The 17,927-nt window shown below is 41.8% G+C and overlaps 1 protein-coding gene across 3 annotated transcripts in view; it reads right to left on the bottom strand.

Annotated features, from left to right (window-relative positions):
* The window catches only part of Rme-8 (receptor mediated endocytosis 8), a 554,100-nt gene that overhangs the window by 9,230 nt on the left and 526,943 nt on the right, over nt 1–17,927 (bottom strand). For all 3 annotated transcript variants that reach the window (XM_071666770.1, XM_071666772.1, XM_071666771.1), the window contains 2 exons: nt 8,846–9,025; nt 6,344–6,637 (listed from right to left, as the gene is read on the bottom strand). In XM_071666770.1, the coding sequence (XP_071522871.1) occupies nt 6,344–6,637; nt 8,846–9,025 (474 nt within the window). The remainder of the gene's footprint in view (nt 1–6,343; nt 6,638–8,845; nt 9,026–17,927) is intronic.

The following is a 17,927-nucleotide window of genomic DNA, read 5'->3' as shown; positions in this document are numbered from 1 at the left end:
AAAGACAACAAAGGCCACATTCATTCACACTCAGTCTCTAGCTGTCATGTGTAATGCACTGAAACCACAGCTCCCTTTCCACATCTAGGCCCCACAAAACTTTCCATGGTTTACCCCAGAGACTTCACATGCCCTGGTTCAATCCACTGACAGTACGTTGACCCCAGTATACCACATCGTTCCAATTCACTCTATTCCTCGCATGCCTTTCACCCTCCTGCTTGTTCAGGCCCTGATCGCTCAAAATCTTTCTCACTCCATCCTTCCATCTCCAATTTGGTCTCCCACTTCTCCTCATTCCCTCCACCTATGACACATATATCCTCTTTGTCAATCTTTCCTCACTCATTCTCTCTATGTGACCAAACCATTTCAATACACCCTCTTCTGCTCACTCAACCACACTCTTTTTATTTCCACAAATCTCTCTTACCCTTTCATTACTTACTCGATCAAACCACCTCACACCACGTATTGTACTAAATATCTCATTTCCATCACATCTACCCTCCTCCGCACAACCCTATCTATAGCCCACGCCTCGCAACCATATAACATTGTTGGAACCACTATTCCTTCAAACATACCCATTTTTGCTCTCTGAGATAATGTTCCCACCTTCCACACATTCTTCAACCCTCCCAGAACCTTCGCCCCCTCCCCCACTCTGTGACTCACTTCCGCTTCCATGGTTCCATCCGCTGTTAAATCCACTCCCAGATATCTAAAACACTTCACTTCCTCCAGTCTTTCTCCATTCAAACTTATCTCCCAATCGTCTTGTCCCTCAAGAACTTTCCATGGTTTACCCCAGACACTTCACGTGCCCTGGTTCAATCCACTGACAGCACGTCGACCCCGGTATACCACATCGTTCCAATTCACTCTATTCCTTGCACGCCTTTCACCCTCCTACATGTTCAGGTGCCGATCACTCAAAATCTTTTTCACTCCATCTTTCCACCTCCAACTTGGTCTCCCACTTCTCCCCATTCCCTCCACCTCTGACACATATATCCTCTTATCCTCTTTATCAATCTTTCCTCACTCACCTCTTTGTCAATCTTTCCTCACTCATTCTCTCCATGTGACCAAACCATTTCAAAACACCCTCTTCTGCTCTCTCAACCACACTCTTTTTACCACCACACATCTCAATAACCTTGCTCTTATTCACAATTGCTCTCAGCTTTCTTCTTTCACATACTTTACCAAACTCAGTCACCAGCTTCTGCAATTTCTCACACGAATCAGCCGCCAGCACTGTATCATCAGTGAAAAAACTCACTCACTTCCCAAGCCCTCTCATCCACAACAGACTGCATACTTACCCCTCTCTCCAAAACTCTTGCATTCACCTCACTAACCAACGCATCCATAAAGAAATTAAACAACCATGGAGACATCAAACTGACATTCACATGGAACCAATCACTTTCCTCTCTTCCTACTCGTACACATGCCTTACATCCTCGATAAAAACTTTTCACTGCTTCCAGCAACTTGCCTCTCACACCATATACTCTTAATCCCTTCCACAAAGCATCTCTATCAACTCCATCATATGCCTTCTCCAGACCCATAAATGCTATACAAATCAATTTGTTTTTCTTAATATTTCTCATATACATTCTTCAAAGCAAACACCTGATCCACATATCCTCTACCACTTCTGAAACCACACTGCTCTTCCCCAACATGATGCTCTGTATATGGCCTCACCCTCTCAATCAATACCCTCCTATATAATTTCCCAGGAATACCTAACAAACTTATACCTCTATAATTTGAACACTTACCTTTATCCCCTTTGCCTTTGTACAATGGCACTATGCATGCATTTTGCCAATCCTCAAATACTTCACCACGATCCATACATACATTGAATATCCTCACCAACCAGTAAACAGTGACTCCTTTTTTTTAATAAGTTCCACTGCAATACCATCCAAACCCGCCGCCTAGCCAGCTTTCATCTTCCGCAAAGCTTTCACTACCTCTTCTGTTTACCAAACCATTCTCCATGACTCTCTCACTTCGCATACCACCTCGACCAAAACACCCTATATCTACCAATCTATCATCTAACACATTCAACAAAGTTTCAAAATACTCATTCCATCTCCTCACTTGTCCACAACTTGTTATTGCCTCCCCATTAGCCCCCTTCACTGATGTTCCCATTTGTTCTCTTGTCTTATGCACTTTATTTACCTCCTTCCAAAACATCTTTTTATTCTCCCTTAAATCGAATGATACTCTTTCACCCCAACTCTCATTTGCCCTTTTTCACCTCTTGCACCTTTCTCTTGACCTCTTGCCTCTTTCTTTTATACATCTCCCAGTCATTTGCACTATTTCCCTGCAAAAATCATCCAAATGCCTCTCTCATCTCTTTCACTAATAATCTTACCTCTTCATCCCACCACTCACTACCCTTTCTAATCTGCCCACCTCCCACGTTTCTCATGCCACAAGCATCTTTTGCGCAAGCTATCACTGCTTCCCTAAATACATCCCATTCCTCCTCCACTCTCTTTATGTTACTTGCTCTCACCTCTTTCCATTCTGCACTCAATATCTTTTGGTACTTCGTCACACAAGTCTCCTTCCCAAGCTCACTTACTCTCACCACTCAATTCAACCCAACATTCTCTTTTTTTTCTGAAAACCTCTACAAATCTTCACCTTCACCTCCACATGATAATGATCAGTCATCCCTTCAGATGCCCCTCTCAGCACATTAACATCCTAAAGTCTCTCTTTCACACACCTAACAATTAACACGTAATCCAATAAGGCTCTCTGGCCATCTCTCCTACTTAAATATGTACACTTATGTATACCTCTCTTTTTAAACCAGGTATTCCCAAGCACCAGTCCTTTTTCAGCACACAAATCTACAAGCTCTTCACCATTTAAACTTACAACGCTGAACGCCCCACGTACACCAATCATTCCCTCAACTGCCACATTTCTCACCTTTGCATTCAAATCACTCATCACTATAACCCGGTCTCATGCATCCAAGCTGCTAACACACTCACTCAGCTGTTTCCAAAACACTTGCCTCTCATGATCTTTCTTCTCATGACCAGGGGCATATGCACCAATAATCACCAATCACTTCAGTTTTACCCATATCAATATAGAGTTTACTTTCTTACACTCTATCACATACTCCCACAACTCTTGCTTAGGAGTAATGATACTTTTTCCTTTGCTCTTGTCCACAAACCAACTCATGACTTTACTCCCTAGACATTCCCCTTTACCCTTGAGATTCGTTTCACTCAGAGCTAAAGCATCCAGGTTCCTTTCCTCAAACATACTACCTTTTTTTATTCATTATACTTTGTCGCTGTCTCGCGCGCTAGTGAGGTAGCGCAAGGAAACAGACGAAAGGATGGCCCAACCTACCCTCACACACATGTATATGCATACACGTCCACACACGCACATATACATACCTATACATCTCAACGTTTCATACTGTCTGCCCTTATTCATTCCCATCGCCACCCCGCCACATAATGAAATACCAACCCCTTCCCCCCCCCAATGTGTGCGAGGTAGAGCTAGGAAAAGACAACAAAGGCCACATTCGTTCACACTCAGTCACTAGCTGTCATGTATAATGCACCAAAACCACAGTTCCCATTCCACATCCAGGCCCCACAGAACTTTCCATGGTTTACCCCAGACACTTCACATGCCCTGCTTCAATCCACTGACAGCACGTCGACTCCGGTATACCACATCGTTCCAATTCACTCTATTCCTTGCACGCCTTTCACCCTCCTGCATGTTCAGGTGCCGATCACTCAAAATCTTTTTCACTCCATCTTTCCACCTCCAACTTGGTCTCCCACTTCTCCCCATTCCCTCCACCTCTGACACATATATCCTCTTATCCTCTTTATCAATCTTTCCTCACTCACCTCTTTGTCAATCTTTCCTCACTCATTCTCTCCATGTGACCAAACCATTTCAAAACACCCTCTTCTGCTCTCTCAACCACACTCTTTTTACCACCACACATCTCTCTTACCCTTTCATTACTTACTCGATCAAACCATCTCACACCACATACTGTCCTCCGCACAACTCTATCTATAGCCCATGCCTCGCAACCATATATCATTGTTGGAACCACTATTCCTTCAAACATACCCATTTTTGCTTTCCGAGATAATGTTCTCGACTTCCACACGTTCTTCAATGCTCCCAGAACTTTCGCCCCCTCCCTCACCCTATGATTCACTTCTGCTTCCATGGTTTCATCCGCTGCCAAATCCACTCCCAGATATCTAAAACACTTCACTTCCTTCAGTTTTTCTCCATTCAAACTTACCTCCCAATTGACTTGGCCCTCAACCCTACTGTACCTAATAACCTTGCTCTTATTCATATTTACTCTCAGCTTTCTTCTTTCACACACTTTACCAAACTCAGTCACCAGCTTCTGCAGTTTCTCACCCGAATCAGCCACCAGCGCTGTATCATCAGCAAACAACAACTGACTCACTTCCCAAGCTCTCTCATCCACAACAGACTGCATACTTGCCCCTTTTTCCAAATCTCTTGCATTCACCTCTCTAACAACCTCATCCATAAACAAATTAAACAACCATGGAGACATCAAGCACCCCTGCCGCAAACCTACATTTACTCAGAACCAATCACTTTCCTCTCTTCCTACACTTACACATGCCTTACATCCTTGATAAAAACTTTTCACTGCTTCTAACAACTTGCCTCCCACACCATATATTCTTAATACCTTCGACAGAGCATCTCTATCAACTCTATCATATGTCTTCTCCAGATCCATACATGCTACATAGAAATCCATTTGCTTTTCTAATTATTTCTCACATACATTCTTCAAAGCAAACACCTGATCCACACATCCTATACCACTTCTGAAACCACACTGCTCTTCCCCAATCTACCTATCTCCCCTTTTTTCTCATATTGGTTATATCCACAAACATTTAGACACCCCAATTTGACCCTTCGGGGAGGATGAGCACTCCTCGTATGACTCGTTCTTCTGTTTCCCCTTTTAGAAAGTTAAAATAGAAGGAGGGGAGAGTTTCTAGTCCCCTGCTCCCATCCCCTATAGTCACCCTCTACGACACGCGGGGAATTTAATGATATCTTCTCAACCCAACTAATTTGCCCTCTTTTTCACCTCTTGCACCTTTTTCTTGACCTTCTGCCACTTTCTTTTATTCATCTCCCAGTCATTTGCAATACTTCCAAGCAGAAATTGTCCAAATGCCTCTCTCTTCTCTTTCACTAACAATCTTACTTCTTCATCCCACCACTCACTACCCTTTCTAATCTGCCCAGCCCCACCCTTCTCATGCCACAAACATCTTTTGTGCAAGCCATCACTGCTTCCCTAAATACATTCCATACCTCCTCCACTCCCCTTACGTCATTTGCTCTCACTTTTTGCCATTCTGCACTCAATGTCTCCTGGTATTTCCTCACAGAAGTCTCCATTCCAAGCTCACTTACTCTCACCACTCTCTTCTCCCCAATATTCTCTCTTCTATTCTGAAAACCTCTACAAATCTTCACCACCTCCAGAAGATAATGATCAGACATCCCTCCAGCTGCCCCTCTCAGCACATTAACATCCAAAAGTCTCTCTTTCACATACCTATCAATTAACACATAAGCTAATAACACTCTCTGGCCATCTTTCTTACTCACATACACAAACTTATGTATATCTCTCTTTTTAAACCAAGTATTCCCAATCACCAGCCCATTTTCAGCACACAAATCTGCAAGTTTTACACCATTTCCATTTATAACACTGAGCCCTCCATGTACACCAATCATACCCTCAACTGCCACCAGCCCCTGACTTTACTACCAAGACATCCCAAACCATTCTTCCCCTTTACCCTTGAGCTTTATTTCACTCAGAGGCAAAATATCCATATTCCTTTCCTCAAACAGACAACCTATCTCTTCTATTTTCTCATCTTTGTGACATCCACACACATTTAGACATCCCATTCTGAGCCTTCAAGGAGGATGAGCACTCCCTGCATCACTTCTTCTTCTGTTTCACGTTTTAGAAAATTAAAGGTAAGGAGGGGAGGGTTTCCTGACCCCTGCTCCCGCCCTTTTTAGTCACCTACTACACAGAGAGAATTCAAATGATGTGTTAAATATAAATCATTAATTACTACAAAAATAGTCATGAAGAAGTTACAAAAACTATATTGTATTTAAAATGAATTCATATTCTAAAGTGATTTGCATCCTTTTCTACATCTGTTCTTTAGTTAATCAAACTTATTAATATTTTTTGACATACCTCCTCTGCATGCTGAGGTGAAGCAGCCATAGTTTTGAGACACGTAACGATCTGAGCTTTGGTAGATGATGGCTTTTGAACTTTTGCATCAAGTTTTGCTTCCAGAAGTGATAGAAGGTATGGTATGACATTGGCTCGCAGACCCTGGTCAACAAAAGCCGTGGCAGATACATCCCCTCCAGAAAAGAGGTTATGCAATGCTTCACATGCCACGCCTACTACATCAGGACGTAACTTCATGGCAGATACCAAGCCAGCCACAACTTCTGTTCCCTCAAGGATGCTGAAACATATCTGGAAAAAATAATCACATTTGAACACTAGAGATCTAACAGGAGTGGGCAAATGAGTCTAACAGAGGGAAGTCCTTTTGAAGCTCATGGGATAATTCCTTTACAAAACCTCATCAAAGAATTGAATCTTTAATTGCATGGAACTCTAAGTGCTGCTGATATACTGATCACTCTGTAACCATATGCCATTTATAGGAGTGGTATACACAGACCCCAAGGCCTAAGGTACCACTTCCCAGCTAATGTCCCAATGATACATGAGAGGAACTACATCAGAAGGTGTATGCCCAGACAGAGTCCAAGGAATATCTCATTGGAGTGCTATCTTACAGAAACTTTCCTTTATCATTGCACATGACTATTTATGATGAGAACCCAAGAGTGCATAAGGAATATTTTACTCATGCTAACATCAGCCTGAAATGTTAGTTCAACCATCTGGTGGTGCATTTGGGAAATGTAGGAGGTCCTTCAGAGTAATTTGGTGGTTACTATACAATTCTCATTTGGTCTTGGCATTTGACTATGCAGTCCACAGCAAAGTCTATATTGGATGTGGGAGTGGTGGCACTTAAAGCACACACATCAGAATATATAACAAGAAGTGGAATGTAAGAAAAAAACATCCTTGAAAGAATATAACAGTAATTTTTCAAATTATTTGAATCTAACACTTTTTGTGACTTACTGACAGAAATAATGATAATGAATAATAAATAATAAATTGGTAGAAAGTACTGAAAAATGGAAAATTTTCATAAATACATACACTAAAACTTGTAAGGAATGTGTATGAGCTGGAAGAGAGGAAAGTGAGTGGTTCCCAGTGAATGATGGTTTGTGGCAGGGGTGTGTGATGTCTCCATGGTTGTTTAATTTGTTTATGGATGGGTGGTTAGGGAGATGAATGCAAGAGTTTTGGAGAGAGGGGCAAGTATGCAGTCTGTTCTGGATGAGAGGGCTTGGGAAGTAAGTTGTTGTTTGTTGATGATACAGTGCTGGTGGCTGATCTGGGTGAGAAACTGCAGTTGGTGACTGAGTTTGGTAAAGTGTGTGAGAAGAAAGTTGAGAGTAAATGTGAATAAGAGCAAGGTTATTAGGTTCATGAGGGTTGAGAGACAAGTGAATTGGGAGGTAAGTATGAATGGAGAAAAACTGGAGGAAGTGAAGTGTTTTAGATATCTGGGAGTGGACTTAGCAGATGATGGAACCATGGAAGCGGAAGTGAGTCACAGGGTGGGGGAGGGAGTGAAGGTTCTGGGAGCGTTGAAGAATGTGTGGAAGGCAAGAAAATTATCTCAAGAGAGCAAAAATGGGTATGTTTGAAGGAATAGTGGTACCAACAATGTTATATGGTTGCGAGGCATGGGCTATAGATAGGGTTGTGCAGAGGAGGGTGGATGTGTTGGAAATGAAATGCTTAAGGACAATATGTGGCATGAGGTGGTTTGATCGAGTAAGTAATGAAAGGGCAAGAGAGATGGGTGGTAATAAAAAGAGTGTGGTTGAGAGAGCAGAAGAGGGTGTTGAAATGGTTTGGACACATGGAGAGAATGAGTAAGGAAAGATTGACAAAGAAGATACATGTGTCAGAGGAAGGGGAAAGAAGGAGAGGTGGGAGACCAAATTGGAGGTGGAAGGATGGAGTGAAAAAGATTTTGAGCGATCAGGGCCTGAACATACAGGAGGGTGAAAGGGGTGTGCAAGGAAAAGAGTGAATTGTAACGATGTGGTATACTGGGGTCGGCGTGCTGTCAATGGATTGAACCAGGGCATGTGAAGCGTTTGGAGTAAACCATGGAAAGTTTTGTGGGGCCTAGAGGTGGAAAGATAACTGTGGTTTATTCTGTGCAATACACATAACAGCTAGAGACTGAGTGAGAACAAATGTGGCTTTTTTTTTTTTGGCACTACCTGGCACTACCTCGCTTGAGGGGGGGCCATTTCATGTGTGGTGGGGTGGCAATGAGAATGGATGAAGGCAGCAAGTATGGATATGTACATGTCTGTGTTTGTATATGTATGTATACGTTGAAATGAATATGTATGTGCATGTGATTGTGTGGGCATTTATGTACATACATGTGTATGTGGGTGGGTTTAGGCCGTTCCTCGTCTGTTTCACTGTGCTACCTCGCTAACATGGGAGACGGCGGTTAGGTATAATTTATAAATAAAATAGATAAATATTAAAGCAAAAAGAACATACTTGACTGAAGGTAAATTGGTGAGTGGCAAGAGTAGCAGCACGAGCTACAGAAAGGTTCTTGGAGGATAGCTGTGACACCACTCGGGGGATGTGGCCCAGCTGTGGCAGGTACTCCATAAGGTTTCGCTGGGCTGTCAACACAGCAATAACTGTGCTCACCACCAACTCTAGTGTGTCACCCTGTAAAAAAAAAAAATAATTTCAGAATCCATACTTCTGAAACTACTCTACTCAAGCAAAAGTTTTCTATGTTAGTTTTGTTACTTCACTACATCTTCTGGAATATGCATGATGCTCACTTTTCTCTTGTTGTATGTCACTATTCACCAGTGCTGCATAGCATATATGATAACATGATAAAGAGCACTTGTGTAATTTTTCTTCACTATATTAACATGAATCAACTTTTTTCTTCTGTCTTAACTTTAACATTTCCTCAAAATATGCATAAAGAGTAAATAATAAAGGTATGAGAAGATAAGAGAAGAAATCATTAGATAGGTATATGATGAAAGTATTTCAGGAGGGAATAGCCCCTAAGAAAATAAGGGCAACAATGGACTGGTTAAGAACATAAATATAAAGCAAAAACAGAGGAAGGTAAAAGGAGGAGTAGACTGCAGACAGAACTGGTCTAGACAAATGAAAAATTAGATGAGGATGCCAGAGGAATGATGAGGGATCAGACACAGTTAAAGCATTTTGTGTATGCAAGTGGTGTGAAAGTAGACTTTGCTTTCATTCTATGAAACAGTATTGTGCTCAAGGTGAAAGAGAATGAAATTATATACAATGTCTGGAAATTCATGCTTCATTCTAATACCCTAAACACATGCTCTGGAAGTTTATGAGTGATTTGAAAGGCTATATCTACTTGATCCAACCCATGGAATTAATGATCAAAGAAAGATAAACATAGGCAGAGTAGCATTATCCAGTTATGATAACAAGCCTTTAATATACTTCATCCTACACTGTCATCAATCATTTCATTCACATCATTATCCCAACTATATTCCCTTATGATATCTGCTCTTAAAAAGCCACAACTGTACATTCTATTCCCAACCACTCGTGTTTTGCTGACTGTCTTCCTTCATAGTGATACATATAATTCTCCCTATTGCACTAGAAAAGGATACACTAATTCTTTCAGTAACTACAGAGACTGTGTACTATCACTTGGTTAGCTAAAACTTGGTATCAATGGGTTATTAGAGACAGATTTCTTCCCAAGCAATAACCTTAATCCTCATTGCCCATAGCTTGTTTTGATACTTAACAGTATTCATCTAGCTTTATGATATCTAATTTTCTATGATATTAACAGTATTCATCTAGCTTTATGATATCTAATTTTCTATGATATTTGCTCCAACACTTAATATCTGCCAAACTCATTTTATTTGTATCTCTGTAGGTCAAGTAGCTAACAAAGTAAATATTGGTTATACATTACTTTTGAATATGTGATTAGTTTCTGACTGTGTACACATGTACATGATTTCTTAGTTTCTTGTTTAACTATGTGATGGCCTGAAGCACTTCCATTTGACTGACTTCGTGCTATCACAGTCTGTCTTAATGCTATCATCACTGCTCATCACTATAACCATACTTAATCACAGAGTCAAAGTAATGCACATCACTGAGGTTCCTCCCCAAGGCCAGAGAAAAACTGAGATAAGTGGAATGATAACTCAGACAGCACGGCAGATCAAGTTTTTGATGTTGTTTTAACTCTCCTCTCCACTCTCTTCCCTGCTAAGTTCACTTTGTTATGATTTCAGGGTTCTTGTGATTGTGTGGTTTTTCTTTCACTATTAACAACCTTCCGAAACACCTTATCCTCCTCAGGTAAGTGTTGGTTCCTTACATATATATATCTTTTTTCTTTCGTACTATTCGCCATTTCCCGCGATAGCGAGGTAGCATTAAGAACAGAGGACTGGGCCTTTGAGGGAATATCCTCACCTGGCCCCCTTCTCTGTTCCTTCTTTTGGAAAATTGAAAAAAAACGAGAGGGGAGGATTTCCAGCCACCCACTCCCTCCCCTTTTAGTCGCCTTCTACGACACGCAGGGAATACGTGGGAAGTATTCTTTCTCCCCTATCCCCAGGGATGAAACATATATATATATATATATATATATATATATATATATTTTTTTTTTTTTTTTTTTTTTTTTTTTTTTATACTTTGTCGCTGTCTCCCGCATTTGCGAGGTAGCGCAAGGAAACAGACGAAAGAAATGGCCCAACCCACCCCCATACACATGTATATACATACACGTCCACACACGCAAATATACATACCTACACAGCTTTCCATGGTTTATCCCAGACGCTTCACATGTCCTGATTCAATCCACTGACAGCACGTCAACCCCGGTATACCACATCGATCCAATTCACTCTATTCCTTGCCCTCCTTTCACCCTCCTGCATGTTCAGGCCCCGATCACACAAAATCTTTTTCACTCCATCTTTCCACCTCCAATTTGGTCTCCCTCTTCTCCTTGTTCCCTCCACCTCCGACACATATATCCTCTTGGTCAACCTTTCCTCACTCATTCTCTCCATGAGCCCACACCATTTCAAAACACCCTCTTCTGCTCTCTCAACCACACTCTTTTTATTTCCACACATCTCTCTTACCCTTACGTTACTTACTCGATCAAACCACCTCACACCACACATTGTCCTCAAACATCTCATTTCCAGCACATCCACCCTCCTGCGCACAACTCTATCCATAGCCCACGCCTCGCAACCATACAACATTGTTGGAACCACTATTCCTTCAAACATACCCATTTTTGCTTTCCAAGATAATGTTCTCGACTTCCACACACTCTTCAAGGCTCCCAGGATTTTCGCCCCCTCCCCCACCCTATGATCCACTTCTGCTTCCATGGTTCCATCTGCTGCCAGATCCACTCCCAGATATCTAAAACACTTTACTTCCTCCAGTTTTTCTCCATTCAAACTTACCTTCCAATTGACTTGACCCTCAACCCTACTGTACCTAATAACCTTGCTCTTATTCACATCTACTCTTAACTTTCTTCTTTCACACACTTTACCAAACTCAGTCACCAGCTTCTGCAGTTTCTCACATGAATCAGCCACCAGCGCTGTATCATCAGCGAACAACAACTGACTCACTTCCCAAGCTCTCTCATCCCAAACAGACTTCATACTTGCCCCTCTTTCCAAGACTCTTGCATTCACCTCCCTAACAACCCCATCCATAAACAAATTAAACAACCATGGAGACATATATATATATATATATATATATATATATATATATATATATATATATATACACCTGGAAATAAAAAGAGCGTGGTTGAGAGAGCAGAAGAGGGTGTTTTGAAGTGGTTTGGGCACATGGAGAGGATGAGTGAGGAAAGATTGACCAAGAGGATATATGTGTCGGAGGTGGAGGGAACAAGGAGAAGAGGGAGACCAAATTGGAGGTGGAAAGATGGAGTGAAAAGGATTTTGTGTGATCGGGGCCTGAACATGCAGGAGGGTGAAAGGAGGGCAAGGAATAGAGTGAATTGGAGCGATGTGGTATACAGGGGTTGACGTGCTGTCAGTGGATTGAATCAGGGCATGTGAAGCGTCCGGGGTAAACCATGGAAAGCTGTGTAGGTATGTATATTTGCGTGTGTGGACGTGTGTATGTACATGTGTATGGGGGGGGGTTGGGCCATTTCTTTCGTCTGTTTCCTTGTGCTACCTCGCAAACGCGGGAGACAGCGATGAGGTATAAAAAAAAAAAAAAAAAAAGACAAGGGAGCAAATGGGAACTTCAGTGAAGGGCACAAATGGGGAGGTGATAACAAGTAGTGGTGATGTGAGAAGGAGATGGAGTGAGTATTTTGAAGGTTTGTTGAATGTGTTTGATGATAGAGTGGCAGATATAGGGTGTTTTGGTCGAGGTGGTGTGCAAAGTGCGAGGGTTAGGGAAAATGATTTGATAAACAGAGAAGAGGTAGTAAAAGCTTTGCGGAAGATGAAAGCCGGCAAGGCAGCAGGTTTGGATGGTATTGCAGTGGAATTTATTAAAAAAGGGGTCGACTGTATTGTTGACTGGTTGGTAAGGTTATTTAATGTATGTATGACTCATGGTGAGGTGCCTGAGGATTGGCGGAATGCGTGCACAGTGCCATTGTACAAAGGCAAAGGGGATAAGAGTGAGTGCTCAAATTACAGAGGTATAAGTTTGTTGAGTATTCCTGGCAAATTATATGGGAGGGTATTGATTGAGAGGGTGAAGGCATGTACAGAGCATCAGATTGGGGAAGAGCAGTGTGGTTTCAGAAGTGGTAGAGGATGTGTGGATCAGGTGTTTGCTTTGAAGAATGTATGTGAGAAATACTTAGAAAAGCAAATGGATTTGTATGTAGCATTTATGGATCTGGAGAAGGCATATGATAGAGTTGATAGAGATGCTCTGTGGAAGGTATTAAGAATATATGGTGTGGGAGGCAAGTTGTTAGAAGCAGTGAAAAGTTTTTATCGAGGATGTAAGGCATGTGTACGTGTAGGAAGAGAGGAAAGTGATTGGTTCTCAGTGAATGTAGGTTTGCGGCAGGGGTGTGTGATGTCTCCATGGTTGTTTAATTTGTTTATGGATGGGGTTGTTAGGGAGGTGAATGCAAAAGTTTTGGAAAGAGGGGCAAGTATGAAGTCTGTTGGGGATGAGAGAGCTTGGGAAGTGAGTCAGTTGTTGTTCGCTGATGATACAGCGCTGGTGGCTGATTCATGTGAGAAACTGCAGAAGCTGGTGACTGAGTTTGGTAAAGTGTGTGAAAGAAGAAAGTTAAGAGTAAATGTGAATAAGAGCAAGGTTATTAGGTACAGTAGGGTTGAGGGTCAAGTCAATTGGGAGGTGAGTTTGAATGGAGAACAACTGGAGGAAGTGAAGTGTTTTAGATATCTGGGAGTGGATCTGGCAGCGGATGGAAACATGGAAGCGGAAGTGGATCATAGGGTGGGGGAGGGGGCGAAAATTCTGGGGGCCTTGAAGAATGTGTGGAAGTCGAGAACATTATCTCGGAAAGCAAAAATGGGTATGTTTGAAGGAATAGTGGTTCCAACAGTGTTGTATGGTTGCGAGGCGTGGGCTATGGATAAAGTTGTGCGCAGGAGGATGGATGTGCTGGAAATGAGATGTTTGAGGACAATGTGTGGTGTGAGGTGGTTTGATCGAGTAAGTAACGTAAGGGTAAGAGAGATGTGTGGAAATAAAAAGAGCGTGGTTGAGAGAGCAGAAGAGGGTGTTTTGAAATGGTTTGGTCACATGGAGAGAATGAGTGAGGAAAGATTGACCAAGAGGATATATGTGTCGGAGGTGGAGGGAACGAGGAGAAGAGGGAGACCAAATTGGAGGTGGAAAGATGGAGTGAAAAAGGTTTTGTGTGATCGGGGCCTGAACATGCAGGAGGGTGTAAGGAGGGCAAGGAATAGAGTGAATTGGAGCGATGTGGTATACAGGGGTTGACGTGCTGTCAGTGGAGTGAATCAAGGCATGTGAAGCGTCTGGGGTAAACCATGGAAAGCTGTGTAGGTATGTATATTTGCGTGTGTGGACGTGTGTATGTACATGTGTATGGGGAGGGGGGGGGTTGGGCCATTTCTTTCGTCTGTTTCCTTGCGCTACCTCGCAAACGCGGGAGACAGCGACAAAGTATAAAAAAAAAAAAAAAAAAAAAATATATATATATATATATATATATATATATATATATATATATATATATGGTCTCCCTAAAACTCACAAAGATGGATGTCCCCTCAAACCAATTATCTCCTCTGTTAATTCTTCTTGTCATAAATTATCCAAATGGTTAGCTAAATACCTTAGCCATGTTCAAGGAAAAATCTCTCCATCACTTGTTATATATAGCTTAGATCTCATAAACAAGGTAAGAAACATAAATATGCATGAACATAAACTCATTAGTTTTGATGTGAATTCCCTACTCACTAAAGTTCCCACTGAAGAAACCATTGCATACCTAAGACGGAAATTACCTGATCTCAGTCTTGTCTTACCTTTGCCCATAAAAACTTCCATTGATTTACTAGAGCTTTGTGTGGCCAATAATGATTTCCAAGATGATGAAGGTAATCAACATAGACAAAAATTTGGTCTTGCCATGGGAAATCCTCATAGTCCCATCCTCAGCAACTTATTCATGGAATACTTGGAGACTGAGATTCTAACTTTAATCAGTAATTATCCAAAAATCTGGCTTAGACACGTTGATGATGGGTGGTCCTTATGGCCACATTCCTAAGATTAAGAAGTTTTCTTTAATGAATTGAATAACACTCACCCCACCATCAAATTTAAGACTGACTGTGAAAAAGGAGGCAAAATGCCATTTCTTGATGTGTTGATAACTGGGGAATGTGATCACTTATCCTTCAAGACATATATGAAGCAATATTCATTATTATTCAGTACATGATCCTTCTGTAAAAATGTCTGTAATCATGTCTCTGATTTTAAGAGCATTATGGATATGCAAACCCATAAGTCTGGTAGATGAATGTAGTCATATAAGGCGTATCTTTAGGTGGCTGTTATCCTATGTGGTTTGTGAATATGGCTCACTTTCCAGGAAAGCCAGGAAGACATTTTATACATCTAGTAAGAACACTTCCCATGTATTTCCTACGTGTCGTAGAAGGCAACTAAATGGGGTGGGAGCAGGGGACAGGAGCCCCCTTGTATTTTAATTTCTAAAAAGGGAAACAGGAGGAGTCAAGTGGGGAGTGCTCATCCTCCTCAAAGACAGACTGGGGTATGTGAATATGTGTGGATGTAACCAAGATGAGAAAAAAAGGAGAGATAGGTAGTATGTTTGAAGAAAAAAAACCTGGATATTCTGGCTCTGAGTGAAATGAAGCTCAAGGGTAAAGGGGAAGAGTGGTTTGGGAAAGTCTTGGGAGTAAAGTCAGGGGATGGTGAGAGGACAAGAGCTAAGAAAGGAGTAGCACTACTCCTGAAGCAGGAGTTGTGGGAGTATGTGATGCAGTGTAAAAAAGTAAATTCTATATTGATATGGGTAAAACTGAAAGTAGATGGAGAGAGATGGGTGATTATTGGTGCCTATGCACCTGGTCATGGGAGCAGCTGAGTGAGTGTGTTAGCAGTTTTGATGCACGAGACCAGGTTATAGTGATAGGTGATTTAAATTTGAAAGTGAGTAATGTGGCAGTCAAGGGTATAATTGGTGTACATGGGGTGTTTAGTGTTGTGACTGCAAATGGTGAAGAGCTTGTGAATTTTTGTGCTGAAAAAAGACTGGTGGCTGGGAGTACCTGGTTTAAAAAGAGATATACATATGTGTATAGGAGTAGGAGAGATGGTCAAAGGGTATTAATAGATTACATGTTAATTGATAGGTGTGTAAATGAGAGACTTCAGGACGTTATGTGCTGAGAGCGGCAGCTGGAGGGATGTCTGATCATTATCTTCTGGAGGCAAAGGTGAAGGTTTGTAGAGGTTTTCTAAAAAGTAGAGAGAATGTTGGGGAGAAGACAGTGGTCAGAGTAAGTTAGATTGGAAAGAAGACTTGTGTGAGGAAGTATCAGGAGAGAGTGAGTGCAGAATGGCAAAAGGTGAGAGCAAATGATGTGAGGGGAGTGGGTGAGGACTGGGATGTATTTAGGGAGGCAGTGATGGCTTACACAAAAGATGCATGTGGCATCAGAGGGGTGGGAGGTGGGCAAATTAGAAAGGGTAGTGAGTGGTGGGATGAAGAAGTAAAGTTGTTTGTAAAAGAATAAAGAGAGGCATTTGGATGATACTTACAAGGAAGGAGTGCAAATGACTGGGTGATATATAGAAGAAAGCGGATGGAGGTCAGGAGGAAGGTGCAAGGGTTGAAAAAGAGGGCAAATGAGAGTTGGAGTGAGAGAGTATCATTAAACTTTCGGGACAATAAAAAGATGTTTTGGAAGGAGGTAAATAATGTGCGTAGACAAGAAAATGAATGGGGGTTGGAGGTGGGGAGTGATAACAGGCAGTGATGAAGTGTAAAGATGGAATGAGTACTTTGAAGGTTTGTTGAATGGGTTACATGATGAATTAGCATATGGAGGGTGTTTTGGTCGGGGTTGTGTGCAAAGTGAGAGGTGGTTCAGGGAGAATGGTTTGGTTACGAGAGAAGAGGTAGTGAAAGTTTTGTGGAAGATGAAAGCTGGCAAGGCGGCGGGTTTGGATGTTAATGCAGTGGAACTTATTAAAAATGGGGGTGACTGTGTCACTGATTGGTTGGTAAGGATATTCAGTGTATGTATGGACCATGGTGAACTGCCTGAGGATTGGTGGAATGCATGCATAGTGCCACTGTACAATGGCAAAGGGGATAAAGGGGAGTGTTCAAATTACAGAGGTATAAGTTTGTTGAGAATTCCAGGGAAATTAAATGGGAGGGTATTGATTGAGAGGGTGAAGGTATGTACTGAGCATCAGATTGGGGAAGAGTAGTGTGGTTTCAGAAGTGGTAGAGGATGTATGGATCAGGTGTTTTCTTTGAAGAATGTATGTAAAAAATACCACATTGTTCCAGTTCACTCTATTCCTTACATGCCTTTCACCCTCCTGCATGTTCAGGCCCCGATCACTCAAAATCTTTTTCACTCCATCTTTCCACCTCTAATTTGGTCTCCCACTTCTCCTCGTTCCCTCCACCTCTGACACTTATATCCTCTTGGTCAATCTTTCCTCACTTATTCTCTCCATGTGACCAAACCATTTCAAAACACCCTCTTCTGCTCTCTCAACCACACTCTTTTTATTATCACACATCTCTCTTACCCTTTCATTACTTACTCGATCAAACCACCTCACACCACATATTGTCCTCAAACATCTCATTTCCAGCACATCCACCCTCCTCCGCACAACTCTATCTACAGCCCATGCCTCACAACCATATAACATTGTTGGAACCACTATTCCTTCAAACATTCCTTCTACAGAACTGTGTTTGGTATTTAACCAGTGTTGGATGGAAAAGGATATGTATTTGTAAAGCAAGCAGCTGTTAGCT

Source organism: Panulirus ornatus, chromosome 11, assembly GCF_036320965.1.
Source record: "Panulirus ornatus isolate Po-2019 chromosome 11, ASM3632096v1, whole genome shotgun sequence".
Taxonomy (NCBI): Eukaryota; Metazoa; Arthropoda; class Malacostraca; order Decapoda; family Palinuridae; genus Panulirus; species Panulirus ornatus.
The sequence above is the reverse complement of the archived record's forward strand: the minus strand, read 5'-3'. Positions and strand labels throughout refer to the sequence as shown.